We start from the raw sequence: 26,825 nt of genomic DNA on the forward strand, positions 1-26,825 counted from the left end.
TAATTTTAATTAATCTGTGTTTTCTAACGGAATCATCCGCCCCTATTGGTTTCCACGCCACCAAGCATGTTAAATGCTCTATATGGCTTTGGACAAGCGATTTTGTTCATACCTTATTAAAAATAATTGTGAGTGCGGTGGGCTCAGAGTTCTCAGTGACTCTCATGTTGGCCTGTCTGTCTGTTTGTGCTGCTATAAAAGCTGCCACCTTCGCAGGCAGCGCCCGTTATTTCCTCTCTGCATCACTTGCCGAAAGACGCACCTCAGTATGTCGGCGGCTCCGCGCGCACAGCTGTTCCTCTTTTTCATCTCCCTTTCTGCGAGAATGGGGCTCACTCGTTACACTGAGGTATGGTGAGGTTTTAATTGTTGAAAACTAAAAGAAAAAAGTGGTAGTATTGATTAAGTCGTGTGGGTTAAACTGTTGTCTGTAAAGTTTCTTTGCGTGCGCAGCTAAAATGAGTTTGTTTCTGTCTTTTTGTAGAGCAACGATCCCTCAGATGGATTATATTCTCTGCTCAGTTTGGCCCAGAAAAGAGAATCAGAGGATTTTATTTTCCGTCGACCTCTCAGTAAGAACCGTTTTGAATAAAGGTTTTATTCAGTAGCTGATTATGCGTAACACTATAACACCCTTTACATAATGAAGTAGGCTGTGATAAATAATGAACATGGAGTTGTGAGTTGTTCATTGTTGCCCATATTGTTTCCCAAATAGAGCACGACTTAAAACCTTTAATTAATCAACCCATGCACAACTAACAGGTAGTCTGTTCCTAACTTGATAAAAGAGTTTACGTTTTTAAGTTTAATCTCAGATATTTTGTAATGCAATGAATAGTTGTCTAAAGTGCTGTCTTGATCCCTTATGTCATTATAAACAGGTATTTGCATGTACTTATAGGCTGTTGTTGGGTCTGACCTCTATATACACTCTCACATTGTTGTGACTCCTCATCCTCATTCATAATGCAAATCTTATTAAGTTTGAAAATTTTACTTTTAGAGGAAGATTAATTTTAAGTGATATGAGGTTTTGTTATGGGTTCCTATAAATCACCAGGAATTCATTCAGATCAGTGCAACACCCTTTAAAACATTGGGAACACAACTGTATGTTATGTTTGTAGGATGCTTGGACATGCTGGCCACTGAAGGCTATTTCACCTTTGTGGCAACCCGACCACAACTGGCTTGTGCTGCTTTCATCATTGCTGAACCCAATGAAGTCATCAGTCTTGAGCTTTCTGACGTCAGTATCGACTGCAACGCTGGAGACTTCGTAAAGGTTGTCGCACTTGTCAAAAATAACTCATGCATGCACATTCCCCTCTGCTGTGCAGGAAGCAGGAAGTTAACGGCATTGCACTTAAAGACTTAAATTCTATTTATCTTCTTCTGTTTGATTAAAATGTCGCCAAACAGGGTTAAGGCAATGTTCAAGAGCTCAAATGCTCCACCAGATCCTCTTTGCTTTGGTCACATTACGTTGCCCAGGGCAAGTGTGGGAAGCAAAATCTTTAGTTCTAATGCCAAGCCTCAGTTACAATGCAGTTTAGTTGAAGTGGGCTAAAATAGGAAAAAGCATGGCAGAGGGAAAGACTGAAAAATTGGGATTTCACGCTGGGTCGAAATGGGATCTATGGACAAAAAGCAGCCATATGTGACCTGCACATATCACTTTAAGGCTGGACAAAAATGCTCACTGAAACACAAGAGCACACTTTGATTTTTCTTATAGCACTGATAATGAAAATATAATTCACAATAGTGAGTGTAGGTGGTGGTTTGAAATGTACTAGACTGATAACTTTTTAAACAAGTTAAAATACACTAACGTTAACATTAAATATATCATAGCTTGCTAAGATTTATGAGAAACTTCTTTGGAAAATGGTACAATAATATATTTTTAATGCTGTTCAGCTAGTGTAGTCTGTTTTACTTCCATGCATCATCCATACTCTGTTCCACATTCTGCAGATTTTTGATGGCTGGGTTTTGAAGGGCGAGAAGTTTCCAAGCAGTCATGACCACCCGCTCCCTCCACACGAGCGCTACACAGACTACTGCTCCTCCACAACACCAGGAATCACCAGTCGGTCCTCTCAGAACGTTGCCATGGTCTTCTTTCGCATTCACAGCCCTGACAGTGGCTTCACCCTTGCTGTTAAAAAACTGCACAACCCTTTGCGTGAGTCCTGCAAGATATCTTTGAAGTTCATGCCCTAAAAGTCAGAAAGCAAGAAGAGTTTTGCAAAGACAATTCAACTGCAAACTTTTCTTTAAAAAAAGATAAAAGAAATAAAGAAAGAAGAAAGAAAAACAATACTAGTATGACAAATAAGACCCAAGGCATTGCATCTAAGTCAGTTTTGTTTGGTTCATTTGACATGTGCTTTAAAGTAAAGGTTAGTCTTGAGGGACTTCCTTCCTTGTGTGCATGCATGTGTGTTCTTCCTGGATATTTGTGCTTGGTCAAGCATTAATCAGAGCTGGGAGTGACGTGAAGAGATTGAATGAGAAGGATGCACCTGTTTTCCAGCTGCTTGACAAACACGGTGTTAACACTGTGTCAAGCAACATAACAATCACTGTCTGCCAAAAGACAATGACACAGTAAGAAAGAACACTGTCAAATAAAAACAATGTTTGAATAGATTATCTGGGCAAACAACATAAATCCTCAGGCCAGTGTGTGAGATTTTATTTCTATACTGACCATCAGTTGAAGGTCAGCGTACTTTCTTTTTGTTTTCCTCTTTTGTGGTCAAAGTGTCTTCTGTCTCTTCGGTAAAATTGCTAAAAAACACAATAATTGATCTTTATTTGCACCAATGTAATGCACTGTATATGTATAAGTAAGCAAGGCTATACAAATATGTATTTAGAGCCTTCTTGACCCTTAAAAATTCACCTTCAGTTCTAATACTTCTCTATTTATAGACTTAGATCCCTTACAACTAAAATGTTAAATTGAACAACATGAAGTGTTGCAACTGTAATTTGTATTCATGAAGTCCAGCATACTTAATTAATTAAAGTTAAATTATTTTTTTTATTTTACCATCAGGCATGGAACTGAATTTCCATATTGATTCCAAATTGTGTCCCTTCCCCTGATTATGTCCACTTTGTGACACAAGGTGCCAGTAATGAGTTTATCAGGTGATGGGGGAACTGTTTGAAATTTGAAACCTCTCCCCCTGTGTGTGCATGTGTCTGTGTGTTTGTGTGCAAAGCTTGTAACATCATGTCTCAGAGTCCAGAAGGCAGCTTCACCATGGTGATACCCCATCAGCGCAGAAACTGCAGCTTCTCTATCATCTACCCCGTGGAGATCCGACTGACAGATCTCAGCCTTGGGGAGGCCAAAAACAATGAGATCAGTCCACTGGTAAGACACACAGACAACCTGCTTTTTTCTATTTAAATAAAACATCTCACTACAACACTTTTGTGATTTCCTAAAATTATTCAAATGATTGAATCTCTAATGCACTAAAACACAATTATTGTGTTTTAGTCAGTGTGTGACAAGTATTATGTTTGAATATAAATGGATTTTCTGCGAAACACATTAAGGACATTTGTATATGGTCAGACAAGCGAGAGAGACCAAAAATTTCCTTTTCTGTTCTGTTTATTTTTATATTTAATAGAAATAATTACTCATTTGTAAATTTCTTCTTCTTCTTCTTCTTCTTCTTCTTCTTCTTCTTCTTATTATTATTATTATTATTATTATTATTAATATAATAATAATAATAATAACAATAAAACAATAGGATAAACTTGTAAAACAAAAACCTATAATGTTCTAAACAAGTTCAACATATCAGAGCTTAGTAGACTGTGATTAGCAGTTGCTTGGCATCCGCTTGCATTTAGCTAGCTGTATTTATGAATGAGGAAAAGTAAAACACGCACATACTGTGTGAGATTTATACTATTGTGCAGGTTTTTGTAAACGATGTAGGACTTTTGTTTAAGGAGAGCCTTAGGAGTGTTGAAAACAAGTTTACAAAACATTGTTTATCTAGAATTTTCTTCTAATTAAAAAGTAGATTTTGAAAGTATACAGTCTAGCTTAATAATTTAGAGAAAGTTAACTTACATCTAATGATCTCTAGATGGTGACAAGTGGTTTGCCCCAATGCTTCACTGTTGCTCTTCTATAGCAGCAAGTGTGCACATCAGTTAGTGTAAGCTCAGTTTTGGAGTCTGCTTAGATTTATGGACAACTGTATTAATCTTATAAGTTTACATATTTCTTTTCCTAAAGAAGATCAGAAATGATTAACACTTTTTTCTTTAACTGAAATTTATGCAGCTACAGGCAAAAGTAGAAATAATAAGAACATATTCTATCCATGGTAACATACAGTCTTCTTTAAGATAAACCAGCCTTTTCCTTTTGATTAAATATGCTAAACACAGCTAACCAGCTTTACTGTACATCTACATTCTTAACTAACTATAGGTCAAACTACTATTTTAGTTAGTTATATTGTTAGTGTCTTTGTCCCTATTTTGACCTTACCCATATTAAATTCACCATTTGGGGATACAACAACATAATCAGCTTCAAAATATTGGCAGTGCATTTTCTAAAAATATTGTCATTGAAAGCAGTCCAGGGTTTTAGAGCGTCACACACAATCAGTGTTTTGTTTGGCAAGTGGCTGATGACCTACACTGCTGCTTCAAATTCAGTTAACACAAGTCTTCAGTCCAACAAATGCAGAATAATCCAAACAGAGCTCTGTGGTAAAAGTCCATTTGGACCCATGAGATTACTTCTTTGGTTTCTTTTCATGTCTCAAATTTACAGCTTCAGCAACTTAGAGAGAAAAAGGCTAAAGAAAAAAACCTTTTGGTTTATACATGTTATGAAATTTCTGAAAACAATAGAACAACATAAAACTGTTTATCAAGTGACAGCTTCTACCACTATAATGGTCCAAGAAATTTTTTTCAAAATCCAACATCAAGTTTACAATGCAGCAACAAGTAATTTGGATATAAATATAATATAAACATAATATAAATATAAAATTTTAATTAATGCTATAAATTGTACATAATAATGTAAATCTAAAAGCGTTCACCTACAAACTCTTTGATTTATAGGAGGACAAAAGTGTTGTTAATCAGATGACTATCAGATGTTAATCATGATTTTTGGCAGCTAGCTTGGTTCTGGCTGCCAGACTGCTAACATTATGATTAACAGTATGTTGCAAATTTGCCAAATTCATAAAAAAGCGATCTCAAAAAGGACTTGGCTGCATTTTTTCATGCATCTTTCAACGTTTTTACACATACGCTTGAGTCCTGAAATGTTATAGAGATGTGGTATGATGGCGTGTTAGAATGCAAGTTTTCTGGGCTCATTTGGTCTGGACTTATTCTGGAGGTTCTCCACCCAGGTCCCTAGTAAATTTCCTGGAATGTCAGTGGGTGAGACAATTAACAAACATGTCGGCAGATGTTCCAAAGCATTTGTCCCATACTTAGCCACTTTTAACTTTACATATGCTGTAATGCATTACTCTGTGTTTGTCATTCACACAGTCACATGATAACCTACACAGGATTTCTACTTATATAGTCACATTAAAATTAAATAAATAAATAAAAACTCATTCGGTTCTAATGTGCTATGTGAAAAAATATTCTGGTCTTTGCTAGGTCTTGAAATTATATTTAAAAAAAAAAAACTATAGATGGACAACAAAACAAGGCTTATTACACTGTGTAACTATGCAGAAATATAATTCACAAGCAGAAAGATTAACAGTTGTTTATTATTTAGGACTGGATGTTCCAGCCAGTTCACCCCAAATTCAGACCATGCAATATTCAGAAAAAAAGCTCAGACTCTTCAGGCTGTAGTTAGTACTGTATGTTAATTGTAAAAGTTCATTAAAAATTTTTTTTATAAAAATACCAAATGAGTACAGCATGTTTAAAGGTTACCAGGAAAATCCTATTTTTTAAAACGTACATAACAGCATAGTTTAGGTTTACACAGTTGTTTCTATACCAGCCACAAGACTTTTGATTCAAAGTCTTTGTACCAGATAAGACCAAAGGAGAAATGTTTGTTTATAATGCACACATTTGATGAAAACCATATATAGCCTATCAGCGCAAACTCTTCACCCCATTGCCAAGCACAGTGGTGGAGGGGTTGGGATTTGGGCAAAGGACCTGGAGTTTTCTAGACTCCTTTGTATACCAAAGTATTCTGGAGTCACTGTAAAGCCAACTGTCTGATAGCTAAAGGCTTGCTGGAATTAATCCAGTGTCACAAGACAATGACCCCAAGAGAAAAATACCAAATCTACAACAGAATTGATGAAAAAGAATAATAAAGAATAAAGTTGCTGTAATGGTCCAGTCAAAGTTAAGACCTCAGCCTTCTTGAAATGCTTGGAGGGACTTGAAGTGAGCTGTCAATGAACAAATGCTCACTGACGGTGGGTGAAAATTGAGGGTTACATTTTGCCGTATGTTAAACATGTATAACTGAGCATGTGACAAATAAATTCTTTGGGATCCTAAACCTTCAAATCTCTCCTCAACTTTATAAAAGACAAATTAACTCCACTAGCAGTGGTTCTACAAGACATGAAATTATGGTTTATAATTACTTTTTACCCACAGCTTCAAAGTTTGTGCTAAACTTTTGTTAAATATATAATGACAGTGTAATATGTCATGCATTTTGTATCATGTATATCTTTGTTTTTAATTTGCCTTTGAGAATTAAAAATTTATTTTTAAAATTTAATTTAATTTCAGTTTATTTTATCATTGTAATTACATAATTGTATGATCTGGTGAGGACCAGATGTATGTATATGTGTGTGTGTGTGTGTGTGTGTGTGTGTGTGTGTGTGTGTGTGTGTGTGTGTGTGTGTGTGTGTGTGTGTGTGTGTGTGTGTGTGTGTGTTTTAAATGCGCCGATATATTAAATTTAATACAAGATTACTCTTTTCTTTTTCATAGGCAATTACAGAGCAAAAGTTCTACATACTCAGTTTAGCTCTTTGTCACACAGCAATGAGTAGATCCAGGACAGTGTGGGGGGGTTCTGCATCTTGCCCAAGAATAGAAGGACATGTGGAGACTCTGGGGATCGAACCGTCAATACTCAAATTGAAAGATGTCCACTCTGTTCTGTACAAAGCCATATTTATTCATATCAATTAAATGATACTGAAATTTGTTATTTGAACCTTCTCACTTTTTCTATTTGCACATCATCAAATCTGTATTATCTTGTTGTTTTATTGCTGCTTTTTTCTGCAGAGACAGATGTGGTCTGGTTGTTCAGGGTCTGGTGACTATGTGGAACTTCTGGGAGGAAATGGGGTGGACACCTCTAAGATGATCCCTGTAGCTGACCTCTGTTTCTCCCTCAGTGGGCTCGGTGAGTCTGCACTTGTCCATTTGATTATTTCTACAGGACATTTTATTTTACCACTGCATCTTATGGCATAATGCTAAGTTGCACATGGCCACTGGTTTTAGTTTGTACTGATTTTCATCATACGAGGTGACTGATATGTGGAATTAAATTTCAGCTTTCTGTTATAAAACCACATATCTAAACAGCATTGGGGAACTAAGGTTTTTCTCTGATGTGTTCATAATAGGGGGATGCTTTTAATATCAACAATCGTGATAAAATATGCTGCAAATGATTTATCTGGAATCATCACCAAATGTTTGAAATGTAAATTAAACACTTCCCATTCTTTTTATGATTGCAAAAGTACAAAGACAAACCTTGGTTATGCTGGTTTATAAAATGCATTTGCCTAATAACCATATGATCAAAATACCATTATCTTCACATTTTATCACTGCTTTTATCAAGTTGTTGTTCAATAAGCTAAAAAGAAATTAAAAGTGAAGGGGATAATTCACTAATATCCATTGCAGTGGACAGAGTTTAAGTATACCATCCTCATCTAATCATATACTAGAAAAAAATTGAAAACAATGTGTTCACTGTAGTGACCACTTTGCATTAAAAGGTTCAAAAGATGTTTACTACATCTTTTAAATTAATGTCTGGAGTGGTGATTATTAAAAAATATTATTTTTTCTTCATTAAATATCTGAAAATATTTAAAGATAAATGTTTAAAACCTTAATAACCCTGTCCCTATTCTTCAGTTTTATATGTTCACACTTGGCTGGACAAATATTGTTCTTTTAGTAAAATATAAAGCAGATTCTCACATTAGCTTGGAAAAATCTTACAGGAAATTCTTTTAGCTAAATAACTGACAATATCCAGACATCTGGCCAGTGATGAAATTCATCGCTGAATCATAAGCTACTATGATTTATGATTCAGTGCATCTACTGGATTTTATCAGACTGAGAGGAGTTAGCTAACAAAAACAGAAATGCTTAGAGAGGTCCAATTATCTGTTTTTCTTCCTGTTTTTCCTTCTGGCCCTTCAGCCCAGATGAAGATCGGCTGTGATAACTCGGTGGTGAGGCTGGTGTCCAGTGGGAACTATATTAACCGTGTTTCCTTCCAATACCGATTACTGGATCAAAATGAGCTTCCCAAAACTGGAGAGAACAGTCTGGACAACTTCTGCTCTGTGGAATGAGATCCGTCTCTCTCTCTCTCACACACACACACATGCAAACACTCAAACTCACACTTGTAGGTATTCATGCATACAATCACACAGTCATCTGTGAAAATATCACTTCAACAAACACATCCCATTTATCTGATGCTGAGAATAAGTAGTTTGCATTGTAAAATTATAATGTTAAATCTGATCATTACATATTTATTTTAACTATAATTGCATTTATTGCAAATTTATGGATGATGGTGGACTATATTGTTTTGTTTTTTTTATTCAGTTATCTGATATAAACATGATATATGTTATTTGTTGGCGAATTCATTTCTGTTGCTCTAAGTTTATTTTAGTAACTGTTTACATTCCTGTCATCTCTTCTCTTTATATTGCCTTGAAGGTTTAAAAATAAATATGACTTGCATGATAAAGCACGTCTTTAATGTTCAGTTTTTTTGAGTCAATATGGTTTTTTGAACTATGATTTTATTACAGAACTATATGTTTATTTAGAGTTACAGAATGTTCATTAGCTTACTTAACCACTTAATACGTTTTTAATAGTTTTTACATTTATATATTTACAGATTTTCTTTAGCAATAGATGTATAATGGTGGCTTGGATAAGGGCAGCTAGTAAAAGAGCAGAGGAATTTAAAGTTAATTTTTAATCCAGAAACTACAGACTTTGGTCTCAGAATTGCATAAAGTAAAGAGGCATTGTATTTTCCTTATTTTAGGGTGAATGGTTTATATAATACTATGATGTAGGCTGACCCCTGCAGTGTTATACTCATTTGTTACTGGTCAAAATGAACAAACTAAACACATTTCAAGATGAGGATTTTTTTTTTAAGTTGATTTCAGTCCCTGCAATTTTAGGTCTAGATTGTGTATCTTTATGTCTCTACACACCTGCTTTTAGTTTTAGTTTTTTGCTTTGTTTTGTTTTGTTTTTCTTGGTACGACAGCTTTCAGTCGTGGTCTGAAACCATTATTTTTACATGTTATGGTCATACTAAAATGACTGAATATGTGAGCATGAAGATAGAAAATGAAGCAGGAGTAGAAACTGAATGAAAGAATGTTAATTAGCAGATGTTAGCATACAAAAAAAAAAACTTTGAATTATTGAGCATGCTGTAAAGGTACCAGCTGATTGTTGTATTGTATTGGTGTTGTCATGGTGAAAAGGTCACGGATGCTGATAATCACTCACTCTCTATAAATCTGTTATTGGTTTTAGCTGCCCCTCACAAGCGGTAAAAACTTTTGAATAAGCATTACATGGAATGGTCCCCCGACTGATGTTGCATCACTATCACCCACTAATTCATGAAACACGACTCTTTTTTTGTAAGGCTGACATAAAAAAATATGGGGGATGGACCAGACTTTATCAGTTTCTGCCATTAGGGATGGGCGATATCCAAGATTTTTCCTGTTGATATGATACCATTAGTTTATGGTAAGTCTTTTTATTGATATCGATACTTCTTGGCCCTTATAGGAAAATTACGATTGTACAGTGTGCATTAATATTTTTATTGCATGGGTAGTATGAAATATAAATACACACAAAAACATCAGTACTTGTTTTAAACATCAGTAAGATATGTTTTAAAAATAAAAATTATACTGATGAGTAAATTAAACAAAAATAAGATAAATAAATCTTTTTAAAATTATAACGCCATAAAACAACAGATTAATAAACGAAAATGGAAAATAATGTGTACAATGATGTGCAATAACCTTCATTAAACCAGGAAAATATCAAAACAGCACCAGCATCATTAAGGCATCTGATAGGCTACCATGATCATGTGATATGGAAGGACTACCCGGTGGCTGGGCTTTACATGCAGTTTTATTGCCTAAAACTCTCAAAAGTGAAAACAAATGACATGTATGCTTTATATTAGCAGTATAGTATCTTGATACTCAAAAAAGTATTGAATCTAATATTTTGACTGGCTGATATCGAAGTATCAACTGCAGAGTATCGATCCGCCCATTCCTATCTGCCATTAGATGGAACATGAGTCACTGTAGTGTCTGGCTTGCCCTGAAGCTGAAAGAAGAAGAGGAACTCATGGCTGGTGATGCTGGTAGCAAACAACTCCCTGTAACAGAGCACAGCGATGAGAAAAACATGTTGAAGAACCGTAGTAATTACAACTACTGTTAAAGTGTTTGACAGCAAGCATTTTCTTTGACACCACCAACTCCCACAAAAAAAAACAAACAAAAAAAAAAAACAGGTTCAGTACCAAAGATGTGAAAAGAGAGGGAAAAGAACCAGCTCAAGTATTGAAATTATTGTTGTTTATCTTACAGACAGTAGAGACTGAAATCTGATGCAGAACTTAAACTTTTCTTCTGGACTGGTAAGCAAAGTTTTGCATAGTTAGTGTTTCAGGTGTAGCATTAGACTTAGATACAACATAAGCTGTCATCTTCTATCATCGCTCAAGCATCAGCTTTTATAGTTGATACCATGTTGACAGCTTACTGGTGTATGGCTGTGCCTCTGCTTGGTATGTGTAAATACCAAAGTCTGTTGGTATCTTTTTTGTAAAAAAGGGTTAATAATTGCTTCTATACAAGCTAAAAACTGAGCCACTCATTTATTGTTACCTACACACGTGAAGGTAGATGTGTTTGCATGACCATCCCGCAGTGTCAGCTGTAAGATCAAACTTAGCCCATGCTTTACTTATTCTCAGTCATTCGTTTTTCATGATTATGGTCATGGTCATTCTCTTCATGATTTTTCAGCTAAACAGCAAAGGAAACATACACCTCATCTTTATTTAGGAAAATTTTCTCAAGTAATCTGAGAAGGTGTTAAAGATGTACCCTTTAGTGACGCACTAATGAGCAGTGAAATCCATCTACCCATTTCCAACTCCCACTTATTCCAATGGAAAGCCATGGGGGGGCTGGAGTCTATCTCAGCCACTATTAGGACCCAGCAACCAGCTTGCTGTGGTGCTAACAGTGCTAACCACCACACCACCTTGAAGTGGTGTATCTAAGAGTGAGATCATGAGTTTGTCTGTAACTCCTCTCTGTTCATGACTGTTTAACCCCAAATCTCTGATGCAGCTACTGTACAGCAGAGCATCCTCCAGCTGAATGAAAGCACAGCTTGTAATGGGATTATCCCACAAGCCTCAGTGCTCTTATTCCTCTCGACATCCTTCTTACTGGCTGGCTTTTGATCTTCTCCTTACGTGGAATTAATCTCAAACAACTCAGCTGTAATGATTCAATTACCCAGCGGATGTCTTTTTTTCGCTCGACGTGTTGCAATTTGCAGTCTTCATTAGAGAATGAAATGCACTTTGGATGCCATCAAAAGGAATAAATCTCTGATTACTTGTTTCAAGTACCAAGCGTAGCTGTCCGGAATACTTAGCAATGTATTTATGGTGTCTGGTCATTATGAAACTTAAAGAAGTTTGTCACTCGTCAAGCTTAAAGAGGTCACAAGTCCTTGTGGACGGCATATGGCCCGAATGAAAAATACCTGCATTAATATGAATATTCATAGTAACAAAATACAAAGATTAGAAACACATTTGCTGCTGCAATACTTTGACCTCTTCTTTTTGTTCCTTTTGCTTTCTCTTCCCCAAATAACTTTTCTCTGTTACATGTGATAGTACAATTAACATACCTATTTGTTTTTGACTATGAACAAATATGATAAGTTTTTACAGAGACTCTATTTTTTGATGTGGGAATCAATCCTCTTTGATTCTTATTGGAAAGAAAAAATCCAGCCTTCTGATGATATTATCCAGCTGTTAGTCTTTTTAGGTGAGTAAGAACAGTTTCAGGGTCTGCACTGTGGTGTGGTGATTAGCATCGCAGCCTCAAAGTAAGTTCTTCTCGTTCTTCCCGTTCTTCCTGTGTATGCGCGGGTTCTCCGGCTCTGGTGATCTGGCTTTCTCCCACCGTCCAAAAACATGCATGTTAATTGCTGAGATAGGCTCCAGCCCCCGTAACCCTTAATCAGACTAACTGGTATATGAAATGAATGAATGAATGAATGAATGAATGAATGAATGAATGAATGAATGAATGAATGAATGAATGAGAACAATTTTATGTACATTTCTTCCTTGACGGACCCTAGGTAGTCACATGAATCATCCATTGCACAAATCTGTGGATTTTCTCAGTCTTTCTCCTAATCACATTTTCATAAAAACACAAAGGAAATAACTGTTCTTGTTCTTTGTGTACAACTTGCAGCACCTCAGTGATTGCAGTTGTTAGAACCTCCTTAAATAAATTTAGCCTAATCTCACAAAAAAAATGTACAACAGGTACATTTGTCTACATGTCCAAAACATAGTACTGCCACAAGGCCCAGAAACTGTGAGATGGTTGAGTTTTACATTGTTCTATTATATAAAAAGTTTGGATGATGTGATCCAAACACATTTTTATTAATGTCAAACCCTAACTCCTGTTTGTTTTGTTTTTTTGTCTTTACCCCAACATATTTGTATTAATATCTTATTCTGACCACGCATTGTTGACACCCAACACTAGTCAAGTGCAATTATGTAAAAAAGTAAGACTTGACATAGACTGTCAATTATTTGTGCTGTAACACCGACATCTTCCGCCTCCTTATACCGTCTTATTAAATGGTAAATGGTCTGTACTTATATAGCGCTTTTATCCAAAGCTCTTTACATATACATCACATTCACCCATTCACACACACATTCACACACTGATGGCGGAAGCTGCCATGCAGGGCGCTAACCACGACCCATCAGGAGCAAGTAGGGGTTCGGTGTCTTGCTCAGGGACACCTCGACATGAGCTCTCCGGGCCGGGATCGAACCGGCAACCCTTAGGTTACATTAATTAATTATTAATGTTTTGAAACATTGTATATGTATGAAGTATGTTATTTCAGACTATTTTACATAATGAAAACTTGAAAATTTTACAATTTACAAAAGGACCCTGTGATGAATTGGGAACCTGTTACAGGTATATCCCACCTCTCCCCTGATAGCAGTTGGGAAAGACTCCAGTCCCCTCACAACTCTGAACTTAATTAGGCTCATATAGATAACAGATTGATGGATAGACAATTTGCAAAGTAAAACCAAGATGTATAATGCTTCTGGATTCTTGAAAATGTAGTAATTTAATAATATCTAAGTATGTGTGATAGTTTCACATTATACAAATGCTGATATGCTCTGAAAAGAAAATGTGGGCCTATAATAATTTTATTGCCCATGAGCCCATGATTTTAGAGCCTTGTATGCATTAAGGAGTTACAGAGTTAAAACTAAACATCAAGCAAGCACTAAGGCCCCTGTTGAGGCTTTATTACTGCACATTATAATTTGTTTCTGTCCCCAAATGCATTAGCATGGAAGAATTTAATTTGGAGAAAGAAAACTCACTATAGCTGCCATAAATGCAACTCAGTACAGTTATTGTGCAGATAATGTCACTTGGAAAGGCTGGCAGTTTCATGCATGGTCCATTCATTCTGCAAGTGGCTGAAATTGCTTGAAAACTTGCTGGCTGACTGAGACAGGTAATTGAAAAAGACTGCATCTGGAAACAATCACATAACAACACATCATTGGACGTGCTTCAGCCTCCCACTCCCACTGTACATGTTACATACACCGAAGAAAGTTATGATTTAAAGGTAGTTGGATGGTTAATCCTAAGAGTGGATAGATAAACAACATGCTTTGTCCATGCTTTCTCTAACATAAATTGTGTTGTTTTGTTTTTAAGTTATTGTTAGAAAGTCTGGCTTTTTACACTCTAGATCATGTTTTTATAGTTTGGAAACCAAGTATGGATATTGTGATGTTTATTCAACAAAGTTGTACTCCAGAAAAACATAGATACACAGTAGAATTACGAAGTTGCATACATGGCATATGATTAAATTAGGAAAAATGACATGATCACAATGTTTAAAATGTAGAAGCAGCCCAAACAGCTAAGCTGTTTTATTTTTTTACTGAACAGCTTGATTTATGTCGGTGGTTGGAGAGCAAATAAACCCCACTGATGTGTAAGTATATGTTTCATGTGCCAGATGGAAATGATGTGTAAACCCTACTTTACAGCAAGACAAATAAAGGCAGTAGCATGTAAATTGATATTTAAGAATTTACTAGGGAAAATGTGAGTGTATGTTACTTAACATTTATGTGGGACCTCAATTTTGTGGCCCTTCATGCCTCTTCAGAGAGCTTTAAATCAATTTAGTTCACAAGTTAACCCCAGCCACTTGCTTCATGAAAAGCATGTCATATTCAATACAATACATAACACACTGTGATTTGCACAAATGTGTCACAGACTCTTAAAAGACTGCACAATAACTAGTTTTGCACTCAAAGTCTGCCTGATAGCCTGATTACATAACAGTCTGTTCAGTATCCTTTTATAAAACATAGCTGTGTTGCCCTGAGCTCAGAGTCATTTGGAATCTGTGAATAAAGATTTTAAAAATACCTCTGACCCTGGTCACATTTTGTATCATCAATAATCCCAAATGACCTAACAGCACAGAAGGTGCAATCAACATCAAAAACAATCAAAACAAAAATTACACTATTGCGGTAAGCCACTTATAAAGCTTCTTGGTAATAAACTGATCAATATTTAACCAACATCAGTAATGTCTTTAGATTGAAATATTTCCCCACAATCTATTTCTCTAATACCCCAAGCTCAATAAAATCCTGTCCAACAAGTACATTCCCAAAGACTGCTGACACATCATAAAATGGCTTACATTTGAATGTTTGCATGTAACAAGTCATGGTGGTTTCAAAGTACAACCAGGACCCCTAGGATTTGGTTGAAATAGCAAATGAGACTAAGACCAAGATTAAAGATAATTTGTGCATTATCAGATTACAGGTGTAGAACTTTGACACTAACAGCTGCCCAAAGAACCGAAAGAGCTTGAAGGTCCTGTTATAAAAAACTGTGTTCTTTGAGAGTTCCTCTCCAATACCAGTACTCTTTAAGGCTTAGAAAGTGGTGCTGCTGACCACCTATCAGAATCAGTGGTTTGATCCCCACAGTCCAGTCCATATGAGTTTGTTAGTGCAAGATAATGAACCCTATGTTGCCCCAGATGTGCTCATTGATGTGTGAGAATGTCTGTAATAACAAATACAGGGAAAAAAATCACTGTATGGAAAAAACAGCAATGTGTGAATGTGGCTTTGGGTCATCAGCAAGATTAGATTATTGCTACAAAAGTGCAATCATTTAACCATGTCATGTGATTTTCCTTTTAGAGAAATTGATTATTTTGGGTAATTTAGAAATACTTCTACACCCTTCTAAAATCTCAGTGTTGTGTTATTTTATTCAGGGCTAGTTTGTACTTATATTTGATTAGACTACTGTACTGTGCAAAGTTACTGAACCCCCCCCCCCCCCCCCCCCCCCCCTTCATTTCTTCATATACAGAGTTTTTCTTTATTACAGAACTGTGTTTCAGGCTCTGTTGTTTATCCTTCAGCACAGCCTGAGAAGAATTAAAGCTCTTTAGGTGATGGCTGCCTTTTGTTGTGTTTTAACAGTAATGTTAAGGTCCAAACTCTGGGAGGGGATTCATCACTCCATAAGACCCGCTGCTGCTGATTTTTAGTCCAGTTTGTGTATCATTTGGCATACCACAGTCTTTTCTCACCATTTCCCTTCCTTAAGAATGAATTCTGGAGTCACCCTATCATGGTACGGAAACTATTCCTGATGAGATTTCACCAAACAGTGAATAGATCAACTGAAAGATAGGGTTAATGGTGTAAAGTGGATGCAATCAGTGCAGTGACCAAACAAGCTGCAAGCAGGGTGTGAAAGGGTGCTGAAGACCCATCAACCCATGAACAAAGAACAAATTAGTACTCCAACCTAAACAGACCAAACCAGGACTAACCCACTGACCTTTTAGAAGCCAAATATAACATTTATTCATTATAGCACATAACTGGTTCACATAGGAAGTCAGGGAATGCAAATATCTCAACTAAGTCAGTTTTATTCTCATAATCTCATTAATCTGGGTTTTTGAGCCACACTTTGATTTCTCCTCTACTGCCCTCTACTGCCTGACTTTTTTAACTGCACACAGGATTAACAGGTTGTTTGAAGTGTTAATTTCTTCGTTTAAAATATGCCAATCCTTCAAATGGAATAAAATTAGGGGGGAAATGCAATGCTGGGTTTGCATACAAACACAAACAATATTCATCAATTTTTAATTGGTTCAATTCATTATCTGCTTCTCTGTTTTGTTTTGTTTTTTTCTGTAAGCTACTTTTATTTACAGGAGTATTTTAAATATGCCACCTGTTTAACTTAATTTGTATCACAAAAGACAAATAGATCCTTGCAGATATACAGATAAGGAGAATAATGGTTAAAGAAAATAATCAGCAGTTCAATTATGAGGCTGTTTCACAGCATTTTTTTAAAAGCATGCAACATAAAAATGAGGACATCAAATGACGTAATAGCTGTGAGTGCTCTGAGACAAAAAAAGACAGTTGTGTTTTCAGCTTTGCTAAATTACACAGATTTACAGCACATCAGCTGACAGGAAATGAGTTCACCGTTTGTTGAACACGTATTTTCAGCATCTTTAACAGAGAAAGCTATCCACAGTTTAATTAAAAGATTATATAAGTGATCAAATTGTATTTCAGATTTTGCTTTTCATTACACTTGACATGAGTGTTCTATATTTCAGTGATGCAAGAGCAAAGATAATGTCGGGAGACATAAATGTCACACCAGACAGAATAAATAATAGCAAAACCATAAGAGGTAAAAATAAACCTTCTTTTGTTAGTTGAATAGTGGTCATGAGACAGAGGACAGGCTCATATCAGGTCATTTGTGGGCTTGTACACCAGTAGGTGTGAGAAGTTAGAATTCAAATCCTCACAAAGTTTGACAATTCTATTTTTTTCTTTGTTTTTTTTATTTATTGTACATTCATTAGGACATGGTTAAACGATTGTACTTTTGTAGCAATAATCTAATCTTGCTGATTACTATTTCTGTGCTTTTCTCTGCTCCTCTTACTTTACACGGGTCATAACTAATTCATAATTGGGAAATGTTTACTTGTCACCATTTGTTATTAGTTGTTCTATTGTGCGCCACCAGTTTAATCTTTTAAAAGGGGAAAAAAAGAGAAATTTCTGCAGACCATGAAAGAATATTCATATAACAGCTGTAAAACCTCTCTCATATAGACATGTTGGAAACATATTTTATATAGTTAGGATGCATTATGGTAACGTACAGACGTAGATGTATGGTAAAAAGAGACTGTATACAAACATTGATGCACCATTGTTTACATCAAGTATCCTAACATTTCTGTACAGAAATTCAATTTTTAGCAATTGTCAAACATGTTTGACAATTGCACCTCCTTGCCTCACTGAAACTGTAATAATTGCAGTATTAATTATTTATTAACACACCATTACACACACACTTTCTTAGCTCTTTAGTATAGGTCTCTAATAGCATTAATAGATCTACGTCATTAATCTGCAGCCAGAAAAGGAAGAGCTATCCAGAAATACTCTTCAAGCAGCAGGATTTAAAAGGACCATTCAACCAAATAATTAAAACATTAATTTCTCATGGCATGATGCCTTTATTTATAAAGTATAATCCCTCTTCTTCTCTTTTATGCATGCAAACAAGATGGAGCTGGAAATGTGCAGCAATAACCAGCCCACCTCTGTTTGGCCTGTCTCCTCTGTTTGTCCGTCAGTAATGAGCTTGGCCTTTTACTCCAGGATTAAAGACATTGTGTAGGAGGCACAGGAGGTCTGAATGTCAGGTGAACTACCTGCTGCCAAGGAGTAATCATCATTTGGCTATTTTTTTAAATTGTCTTCTTTAATGACTCCTGGTGGCATTTTCCTATTTTATTTTAAGCGTTTTTTATACTCAGACTGTGAGAGAAGCAAAAAAAATGGTCTATGTCTTTACGAGCCAAGTTGGTCAGTATTTGACTATGCACTTGAAAATGCATGATATTATTGTCCACTACAGTATCACCTCTTTAAGCCTGGCAACTGACCATGGCCCGATACACTAATAATATCTCTGTCTGATTAAGTAATTTATTCCACCTCCACTACAGGACGTAGTGGACTGTAAAAAATTTGGGTTCAAATATCTCCTTTTGGTGTGTTTGAGTTGTGTTTAACGATGAGGCTGCTCTGTTTTGTTGTTATATTTTACATTTAATTAGTGGTATTACAGTACTATGTATCAATAATGTATAACCTTTTAACATTTTGTTCATTTAATTGTAAAAATATCGTTTGTTTGGATTTAATTAACAAGGACTGGTGAAAGAATTTGTCTCATACTGGAATTAAAACTAGCACAAGAAACCTAAAGTAAAATAATCCACCATTAATTAAAGCACTGTGGTTAAACACTTACAACAAGAATAAGGACAGGAGTCAGAAAAACACACACACCATTTACTTTTAATGGTGCATTAAAAGTAAATGGGCATTTACTTGTTATATGCTGTATTAAAATGGCCTCATTAGTTAATTACAGTTAACTAAGAGTGGAACTGGTCAGGATAGAGACTGAAATGCAACCCAGTTGCCATGAACAGTAGGAAATGACCAACTTTTAGTTCACATGAAAGTGCTGCTCGATTTCCGCTTTTTGCTGAGAGACTGGAATTCAATTCCTGAAGGAGTTTACTTTTACCTGGAATATCAGTATTATGTGTCACTGATGCTTATCTTCACCTAAAGCTTATTGGTTAGGTTTGAATTAAATATGTGGTTTAAATAAATGCGTCACTTGCATAACCCTCTGAAGCTGCCAAATTGTGACACAGTGCCAGAAACACTCATCTTTGGTTAAAGAATGTATATATGGCATGTAATTGTAGTTTCAATGGGAATAACTTACCCAAGCTGGATGGTTGAACTTAAGTGGAGACAATTTGGAGGTCAGCACTGTTAGTCATTCAGATCCAAAGATTACTTTTCAATAGATAATAAATTTAATTCGGGGTGGCATTAAATGATCAGTGGAACAAGAAAAAAACATTTATTTTCTTACTTTTCTTAAAAAATGTTAGGTCTTCACACACATAAATCCAAATGTCTTTCTGAGGCAACTACCTTACAGCTGTGACTGAGATGATGAGTGATCAAATATCACTTTGGTTTGGTTTCCCTTCCCACAGCAAAGAGCTGTTTAGTAAGATACTGTATTAAATATTTCACCCAATGTGCTTTTAGGAATGCAAGTGTGTATATGATATAAAAACACACTCTATATATAGAAAAATAGCCTCTGTGTAATTTGATGAGTGGTTTGACCTGTAAAGTGCTATGAGTGGTCACAGAGGACAAGAAAAATACAATATATATCATGTCCAGTTTAGTCTGAAACATGACAGAAACCCTCTTTATGTCTTTCAGAACACTTTTCTTCATCACTGATTAATTCAAGTCATTTCCGATTGCCACCACAAAGTTGTAAAAACATGTACTAACAACACAACTCAGTCTTTTATGAGTTTATTGTGTTTATATTTCAAGTATTTGTAATAACTTTATTGTACATGTACAACAGCATAATTCTATACATGCCATAAATATCTTGCAGGACCAAGCGTTAAATGACCAGCCACTGGAGCATCTGCCCTACTTCAACATTCTCAGTCGACTGTCATTTCCTGAACTGAGAAATTGGCGCAGGGATCTTGATGTCCTGCCCTCTCTCCAGCCTCTTCTCACATTCGATTAGGTAGTTGACACCATCAACCACTAACTGTACCAGTTCAACCTGTGGATGAATCACAGACAGGGTCAATAGGAGCTGATCAATAGTTGCAGCTCATCACTAAACAGGGTTAAATGTAGATGTTAAAGAACAAGCTGACATCATTGATGACTTCTTGTCGAAGGTTTTGTTTATGCTATGTTGCATTTAGCACCTCTAATGTATGGGTAATTCAGCCTTAAATGTTTCAACCAGAGAGCTTTTCTCAACAAGAGGAAGATAAATACATCGTTGTATCCATGAATAAGTAACACTTTGGTAATAGATTTACAGATCTGTCAGAATATAAAATATTTGACATTCATAGCTATCTGGCTCCTGCCTCCTGGCTCCTGGCTTGGCCCAACTCCTATAGCTCTAACAGCCTCTGAGGTTCTTCTAGTCTATGGCTCACTTTGCTGCAGACTTGGAGGCACAGCCCCTTGTTAAGTCTTGCATTTAGTACCCTCTTTCCACCCAACTTGTGCAAGCTTCTCCTGGTGCTTCTTGTTTAATCAGTCCCTCAAAGTAGACGCAAATAACCCCTCTCAATAAGTACCCAGGATTAGTTTTTTAGTCATTTAACATAGAACTTTGAGGCTGTCTGATGTCTTTCAGAATTGTAGGTGATTTTCTACAGATTCAAAAGATCTTCTGGGGTTTCACATAAACACTGCCCACCTTGATTTAATTATTCTAAAGTCCTGAACAAGAGACAGCAGTCCTTTAATGTCAAGTGGCACTTCCCTGCCAAGATTAGAGATTACGAAACAGCAGGGGGTGCGGTTATTCACAGCCCACACCTGTTCTGGAGTGAGTATCTGCTCTGCTCTGTAAAACCTAATCCCTCTTTACCCACTGTTCATCTTATTTGTAACTCATGTTAGATTTTTGTCTTGTTCCCAACATTTACCTCTGACCTGCCCAGGCGGTCAAGATTAGAGATGTCAAAAGTGTCACCAGTAGCAGCCGTGTCAACTCCTCCTGTGCCTCTCTTCTGTAGTCTCAAGTTTTCCAGGACCTTCTTGAAGCGGGGGTCCTATAATACAACCACAAATATTAGTTTTATTTGAGTTGTTTATTTGTTTTGTTCTCTGACATGAAAACAATAATGATTGAATGTGTGCCCTTGTATATGATTGTATCTGTGGACTGTCAAATAGGTAGTTGCATGTTTGATTCCTGCACTACCTTAGCAAGGAGGGGCAGGCGAATGTGTACCCCAGCCCTGAGCCCGGTGCCAAGGTTAGAGGGACAGGTGAGAATGTAGCCGAGACGCTCATTCCACATGAACTCCCATCCTCTCTCATGGATTAAATGCTCCACCTGAAGTTACAACAGAAAACTATCATTCATTTTCTCCTTCAGAATCCTAAAATCATTAGGGGAAAAAACATGACAGTTTTCAACTTAATGCATGAGCTTCCACATTGCTTCATTGTGGTGCAAAGAGACCAGAACACCTGCACACCTGTTTAAGACCTCTGCAGAACCTTTCAAACACTCTCTTCATGTTTCCTCCTTTCTCCATGGATATGACCCTAGTGTGGTCTTCCTCATTGATCCAGATCAAGAAATTCTTCTCATTGTTGTGCCTGAGTAAACCAGGAAAACAAAAATTAAACTCCAAACTAAACATTGCAATACCCATGTTAACACTTTAGGTCATGTAAGTGAATAATTTAGAAGAAAAACACCATTTTGTTTAATCCCATTCAGCAGAGCTAATGGCCTGTCATTGGTCTGGACAGCACAGGTAAGGAGGTGGGCAGTGAGATCTAAAACTATGGCAGAAGCTTTTTGATGTTGACATTATGAGCGTAAAAGATCATGAAGACACAAAGAACGATGTCGCTACACAAAGCATAATAAACATCAAGAAAGCATGTATCAAGAACGAAATGTGAATTAATTAAAGCCCCACTGTATTCCAGCAGTATGTGGGCTTGCATCTGTCTGTTTAAAAAAACTAAATTAAGCCATGTTGTAGCAATGTGGACACAGTTTTCTCTACATAAATCTGTTCTTATATGACTTTACAGGAGAAAACCAGTGCAATCTAACTAAACTGTAATCTCTCTCTTGTCTAATGTTGTTCATATTAGAGTATATTCCCAAATCCTTTCCAAAAATGTTGTTGTTGTCTTATTTTTGTCTCCATTTCTCTTTAAACTATAAATCCAGTTGTTTTCAACATAAACCATCCAAGAGCATGAAAAAAAAGCAATGCACTGGGTTTTCTATCTAGGTTTCAACTCTATTTCTGCAGGGATAACAGCTTTTGTATGGACTATGAACTTCTGTATTACTTCCAGACCATGCTTCTCTATTCTTACCAGATCCCACGAGCATCAGGCCAATCTCTGGCCATCCCAGCTGCAGTAAGCAGAGGTGACACAGGTTTATCAAACAGGAAGTGCTCCTGATTGGCAAGTAAAGGGAGACAGGAACAGTATGGACATGAGTCTTCAACAACAGGACAGAAACCAGCCTTGTTTCTGTGTATGTATGCATGCATAAGTAAGAACAATCGTGTACTGACATCAATAAGCTGCTGCTGCTCCCTCTCACTCATCTCCCCTAGGCTGTAATATCGTCCAGAGAGGTCTCCCTTCAGGCCGGACAAAGCTGTCACAACCACACGCTCTACTTCACGGCGCTCAGAGCGTGAGCATGCAGGAGGAAGACTCAGCCCACGGATGCTGCGGCCGGTACGCACACGAGATGACAGTACATAACGCTCATCGAACATTCCTGAGGTAATCTGAGATGAGAAAACACTGGGTTAATGAATGTAGGGATTTATACAGTGTGATAAAAACAAGAAGCAGGTGAATCATAGGCATAACCTTGGAAGCATCCAGGTCAGTGGGATGCTTCATTGTGCGAGGATCATAGCCGTTGTGTCTGTCCTTGATAACAGGGTCAAAGAGCTCAGAAAACACCTGACAGGAAAAAAAAATGTCAAGCACTTTATTTTAACTTCTTTTCAACTGAAGACTCAAAAATTTAGCTTGAAAGAAACTCTAACCTCGTAACTCTCCTCATCTCCAGCAACCATTCCCACAGTTTTGATGAAGGGGTGTCCAGGGTTGTCTACCCCAGTTTGGATGCACTGGTCCAGAGTCCAGTCATTGGGTGTTACCTTGTCCCTCAAGCGTGCATAAATGGTTGGGGTCAGGGCTGATGCCATGCAGTTGTTGTGCTTCCTCAGGTCAGGGAAATCTGCACTGTAAAAGGTTATAAGAGCTAACTTGGATGTTCATAGTCTCATGGCGTATGACTTATATGTTGCTCTAGGTCATAGTGGGTTAAGATATAAATAGTCTAAAAAAAAAAAAAAAAAAAATCCTGCTGCTTCACTTTGGGACTAAAGACACACACATTTACATATGTACCTGGGGGGGTAGAGTCTCTTCCTCTCAGCAGCAGCGGTGCTGTCAGTGAGGAGGTAGCCAGAGGCCAGGGTGCCAGCTCCCATGGCCATCATCACTGCCGTATTACGGCCAGAAATCATGCGGGTGAAAGAGTTTGCCATAGTTTCAGGTTCTGGTTATTACCTGGCAGAGGGTCAGAGGGCAAAGGTTACTCTCCAAATACATTACTTGTTTGACTTATAACCCCAGAAAAATAAAATCACAATGTTCAGCCTGTTAGTGTTGACTTGATGTGATGATTTGCTTCTGGGGAATGTGTTTGAGTTAAATTGAATCATATTATATTCATTCTACTAATGGTTGATTTTTAACCTAATTTGAGTGTTATAAATGTCAGGCTCATCTTTGTGTTTATTTGCACAACTTTGTGGCACACTGAGGTACAGGCTTAACTTAGCCTGAACTTTACCTACATCCTTTGTAAAGGTCACAGATGGCATTCGGAAGAAGCTGATAATTGGGAATTAGACTGTTACACCAGACAGAGCACAAGCACATAGAGGAAACAGACTGTATCTGCAGACTGTTTGCTGTACAGCTCTATGGCTATGTGGCAAGAACAATAATTGTGCTTTTTTGTACTGCAGTAATTAATACATTCTGGAGGTTATACTGTAGAGTAAAAAAATTGTCAAAATTAATATCTGAGGGGAAACAAACTGAAGATGGCAACATACTTAAGTTTCCATGGCACGCATCTACTCAGGTACATACTTAGACAAAACTACTAATTGCATTAAGCTATCAAATGCTTAAGTAACAGATACACCTGCAGTCTGCAGGAGGAGATTATTCTGGAACCAGAAGCAAGCATTCTGATTGGTCATCCTGAAAGGGTCACCAGATCAGCTGATTGTGATTGGATGCTGAGGGAGGCACTGCCGTATTAGCATGCCTTTGATCCTTATAAAACCTGTCAGGTACTGTCAAAAATGACAGTTACACTAAGCACATGAAAAGACAGTTGCCACCCATTCTAGCTTTACACTTATTTTAATATTAAAACTACAACATGAAAATATATAAAGAAATGGATGTGATGTCACTTTGCCTCTTTAAACATAACATCTGAATCTATTTATGTGTCAAAGTCATCCCTTATAATTAAACAGTCTTAATTATTGGTGGGTGACATGTCAGCTTAGAACTGGATAAATCAAATTAATCAATCAAATTTTATTTTTTAAAGCACTTTACAACAACACTAGTTGATCAAAGTGCTGAACAGAGATAGAAACAAGAAAAAAAAAACATACTATACTTAAAAATTTTGGTATCAGTCCTGGACAGCAAAAACAACCCTTCCTGAAGAAGTCAACTGAGCTTACATGGGACAAGAGGGAAGAAAGTAGAAATAGTGACTGGGCAGGTGATGAGGAGGAGTCAAATAGATACTGGATGAGAGACTGAAAATCTACTCTAAGTGGTAGGTTTTTAACAATGTGGATGACTTGTGATGGGAAAACTGGGAAAAACCTTGAATGTTTGCTACAGAACCCCATAAGACCTGAGAAGAAGGAACAAGATAACTGATTGCATTACATAAAGGTCAGGGACAGGATGAAGGAACAATGGCTTCTTTAACCCTTTAGCATTCCAGTGGGTCACAGGTGGGATGCTTTGGGTGTTCCTGCAAGATTGCAGGAATGCCAGGGGGTTAAAGAGATTGTAAAAAGTGGGATTAGTGGGATTTTCATCACAGACTTGAAGATTACAAGACTGGGGAAAAGAAAAAAAGGAGGGGCGTCTGCACCCTGCAACCCTGTTGAAATTTAGAAAGTATTGTCAAATGTGTTGTTTGAATTTAGTTGGATTGATCCATTTTGAAACAAAATTATGAAAGTTTGATTACAGGACTTTGGTGCTGGAGACACACTTTTAGGTTTAAGAGTGAAATTAAGAGAATAGCAGTTGACAGATCACTGGTACCTTTAAATAGCAAGTAGCTTAAGAGGCTCCTGTACAGCTGGTTGACATAAAAGCCATAAAATGTGCTGGAAAATATTTTACTAATAAGACATTACAATAAGATGCTTACCAGCTGATTGAAGACTGAGGTGTTATGTTGCGTGCATAAAAGCTACAAAGCTGTTGCTATTCTGGGATTAAAATGTTTTAATCCTAGACAGCTCCATAGGCATATTTTTAGAATCATTATAATTGTAAATGAAACTGATGCTTCCATATTGAGCAGGTGATGATTAAATAAAAACGAAGCCTGCACCTAAGAGATAGTTCATTTCTTGAAGAGAAGTGTGTATGATCAGCAGGCAGGAAATAGATGAGGAAATGACTTCCAAAGTAAAAGATAAAAAGTTCAGATGGTGACTTCATCACTTACCTCAGGGTAGCTGAAGTGTAGAGGGCTGGTGAGTTTCCTGCAGATCAGTACAGAAAGGTTCGATCTGCAAACAAGGGCAGACTGAAGTACAGGGAGGAGATCAGAGGGAGATGGGGCCAGTAGCTCAGGATTAGCCTCTCACTGGTCAACAGACAGAAAATCCTCTTTTCTCTGTCAGTCATAATGTCTGCCTTCCTCTTCTCCTAACTCAGAATCCTGGAAACTTTTCCTATTTTTGTGACAATATCCACTAAAGATGACTTTAGAGGAATGGCATAATTTAAAAGTCCAGATCTAAACATGTTTAGAACATGTCCCTAAACATGTTCTGTTTTTTCCTTTTTTATGCAAAAGTTTAACTTTGAAAATATTCTGTTAAGTATATTTAGACTAAACAAAATGACAGTCAGCATCAACTTGTCTGTGCACACAAATAAACAATGCTGAGAATTGGTCAAATCCCTCAAAATACACCTGCATTACTGTTGTAAATCTTAATTTTGAAGGCCAGTTTAATCATGAAGATTTTTTGAGAAGGGACAATACTACTCATATTAAAAAGCTTAT

General features: G+C 36.8%; 2 protein-coding genes across 3 annotated transcripts; one reads left to right on the forward strand and one right to left on the reverse strand.

The window, feature by feature from the left end:
- The first annotated feature begins 212 nt into the window (after positions 1-212).
- LOC121648384 (corticotropin-releasing factor-binding protein-like) lies at positions 213-9,058 on the forward strand. The gene is made up of 7 exons (XM_041998435.1): positions 213-349; positions 485-572; positions 1,131-1,288; positions 1,984-2,194; positions 3,243-3,397; positions 7,321-7,441; positions 8,488-9,058. Exons 1-7 carry the CDS (start codon positions 269-271, stop codon positions 8,640-8,642), a joined length of 969 nt encoding a protein of 322 aa, XP_041854369.1. The 5' UTR covers positions 213-268; the 3' UTR covers positions 8,643-9,058.
- An 11,201-nt stretch (positions 9,059-20,259) lies between these two features.
- On the reverse strand, positions 20,260-26,327 carry LOC121648942 (creatine kinase U-type, mitochondrial-like). 2 transcript variants are annotated; one of them, XM_041999453.1, is made up of 10 exons: positions 26,259-26,327; positions 23,879-24,040; positions 23,512-23,710; positions 23,330-23,425; positions 23,023-23,244; positions 22,817-22,902; positions 21,952-22,075; positions 21,672-21,806; positions 21,394-21,519; positions 20,260-20,504 (listed from the first exon to the last, which is right to left on the reverse strand). In XM_041999453.1, the coding sequence occupies exons 2-10, from the start codon at positions 24,016-24,018 to the stop codon at positions 20,388-20,390; spliced, it is 1,245 nt and encodes a 414-aa protein (XP_041855387.1). In that variant the 5' UTR covers positions 24,019-24,040; positions 26,259-26,327; the 3' UTR covers positions 20,260-20,387. The 2 variants fall into 2 exon arrangements, with proteins under 2 accessions (XP_041855387.1, XP_041855388.1); XM_041999454.1 differs by lacking the exon at positions 26,259-26,327 and having other exon boundaries at positions 23,879-24,153.
- Between the last annotated feature and the right edge of the window lie 498 nt (positions 26,328-26,825).

This window comes from Melanotaenia boesemani, chromosome 11 (genome assembly GCF_017639745.1).
Source record: "Melanotaenia boesemani isolate fMelBoe1 chromosome 11, fMelBoe1.pri, whole genome shotgun sequence".
Taxonomy (NCBI): domain Eukaryota; kingdom Metazoa; phylum Chordata; class Actinopteri; order Atheriniformes; family Melanotaeniidae; genus Melanotaenia; species Melanotaenia boesemani.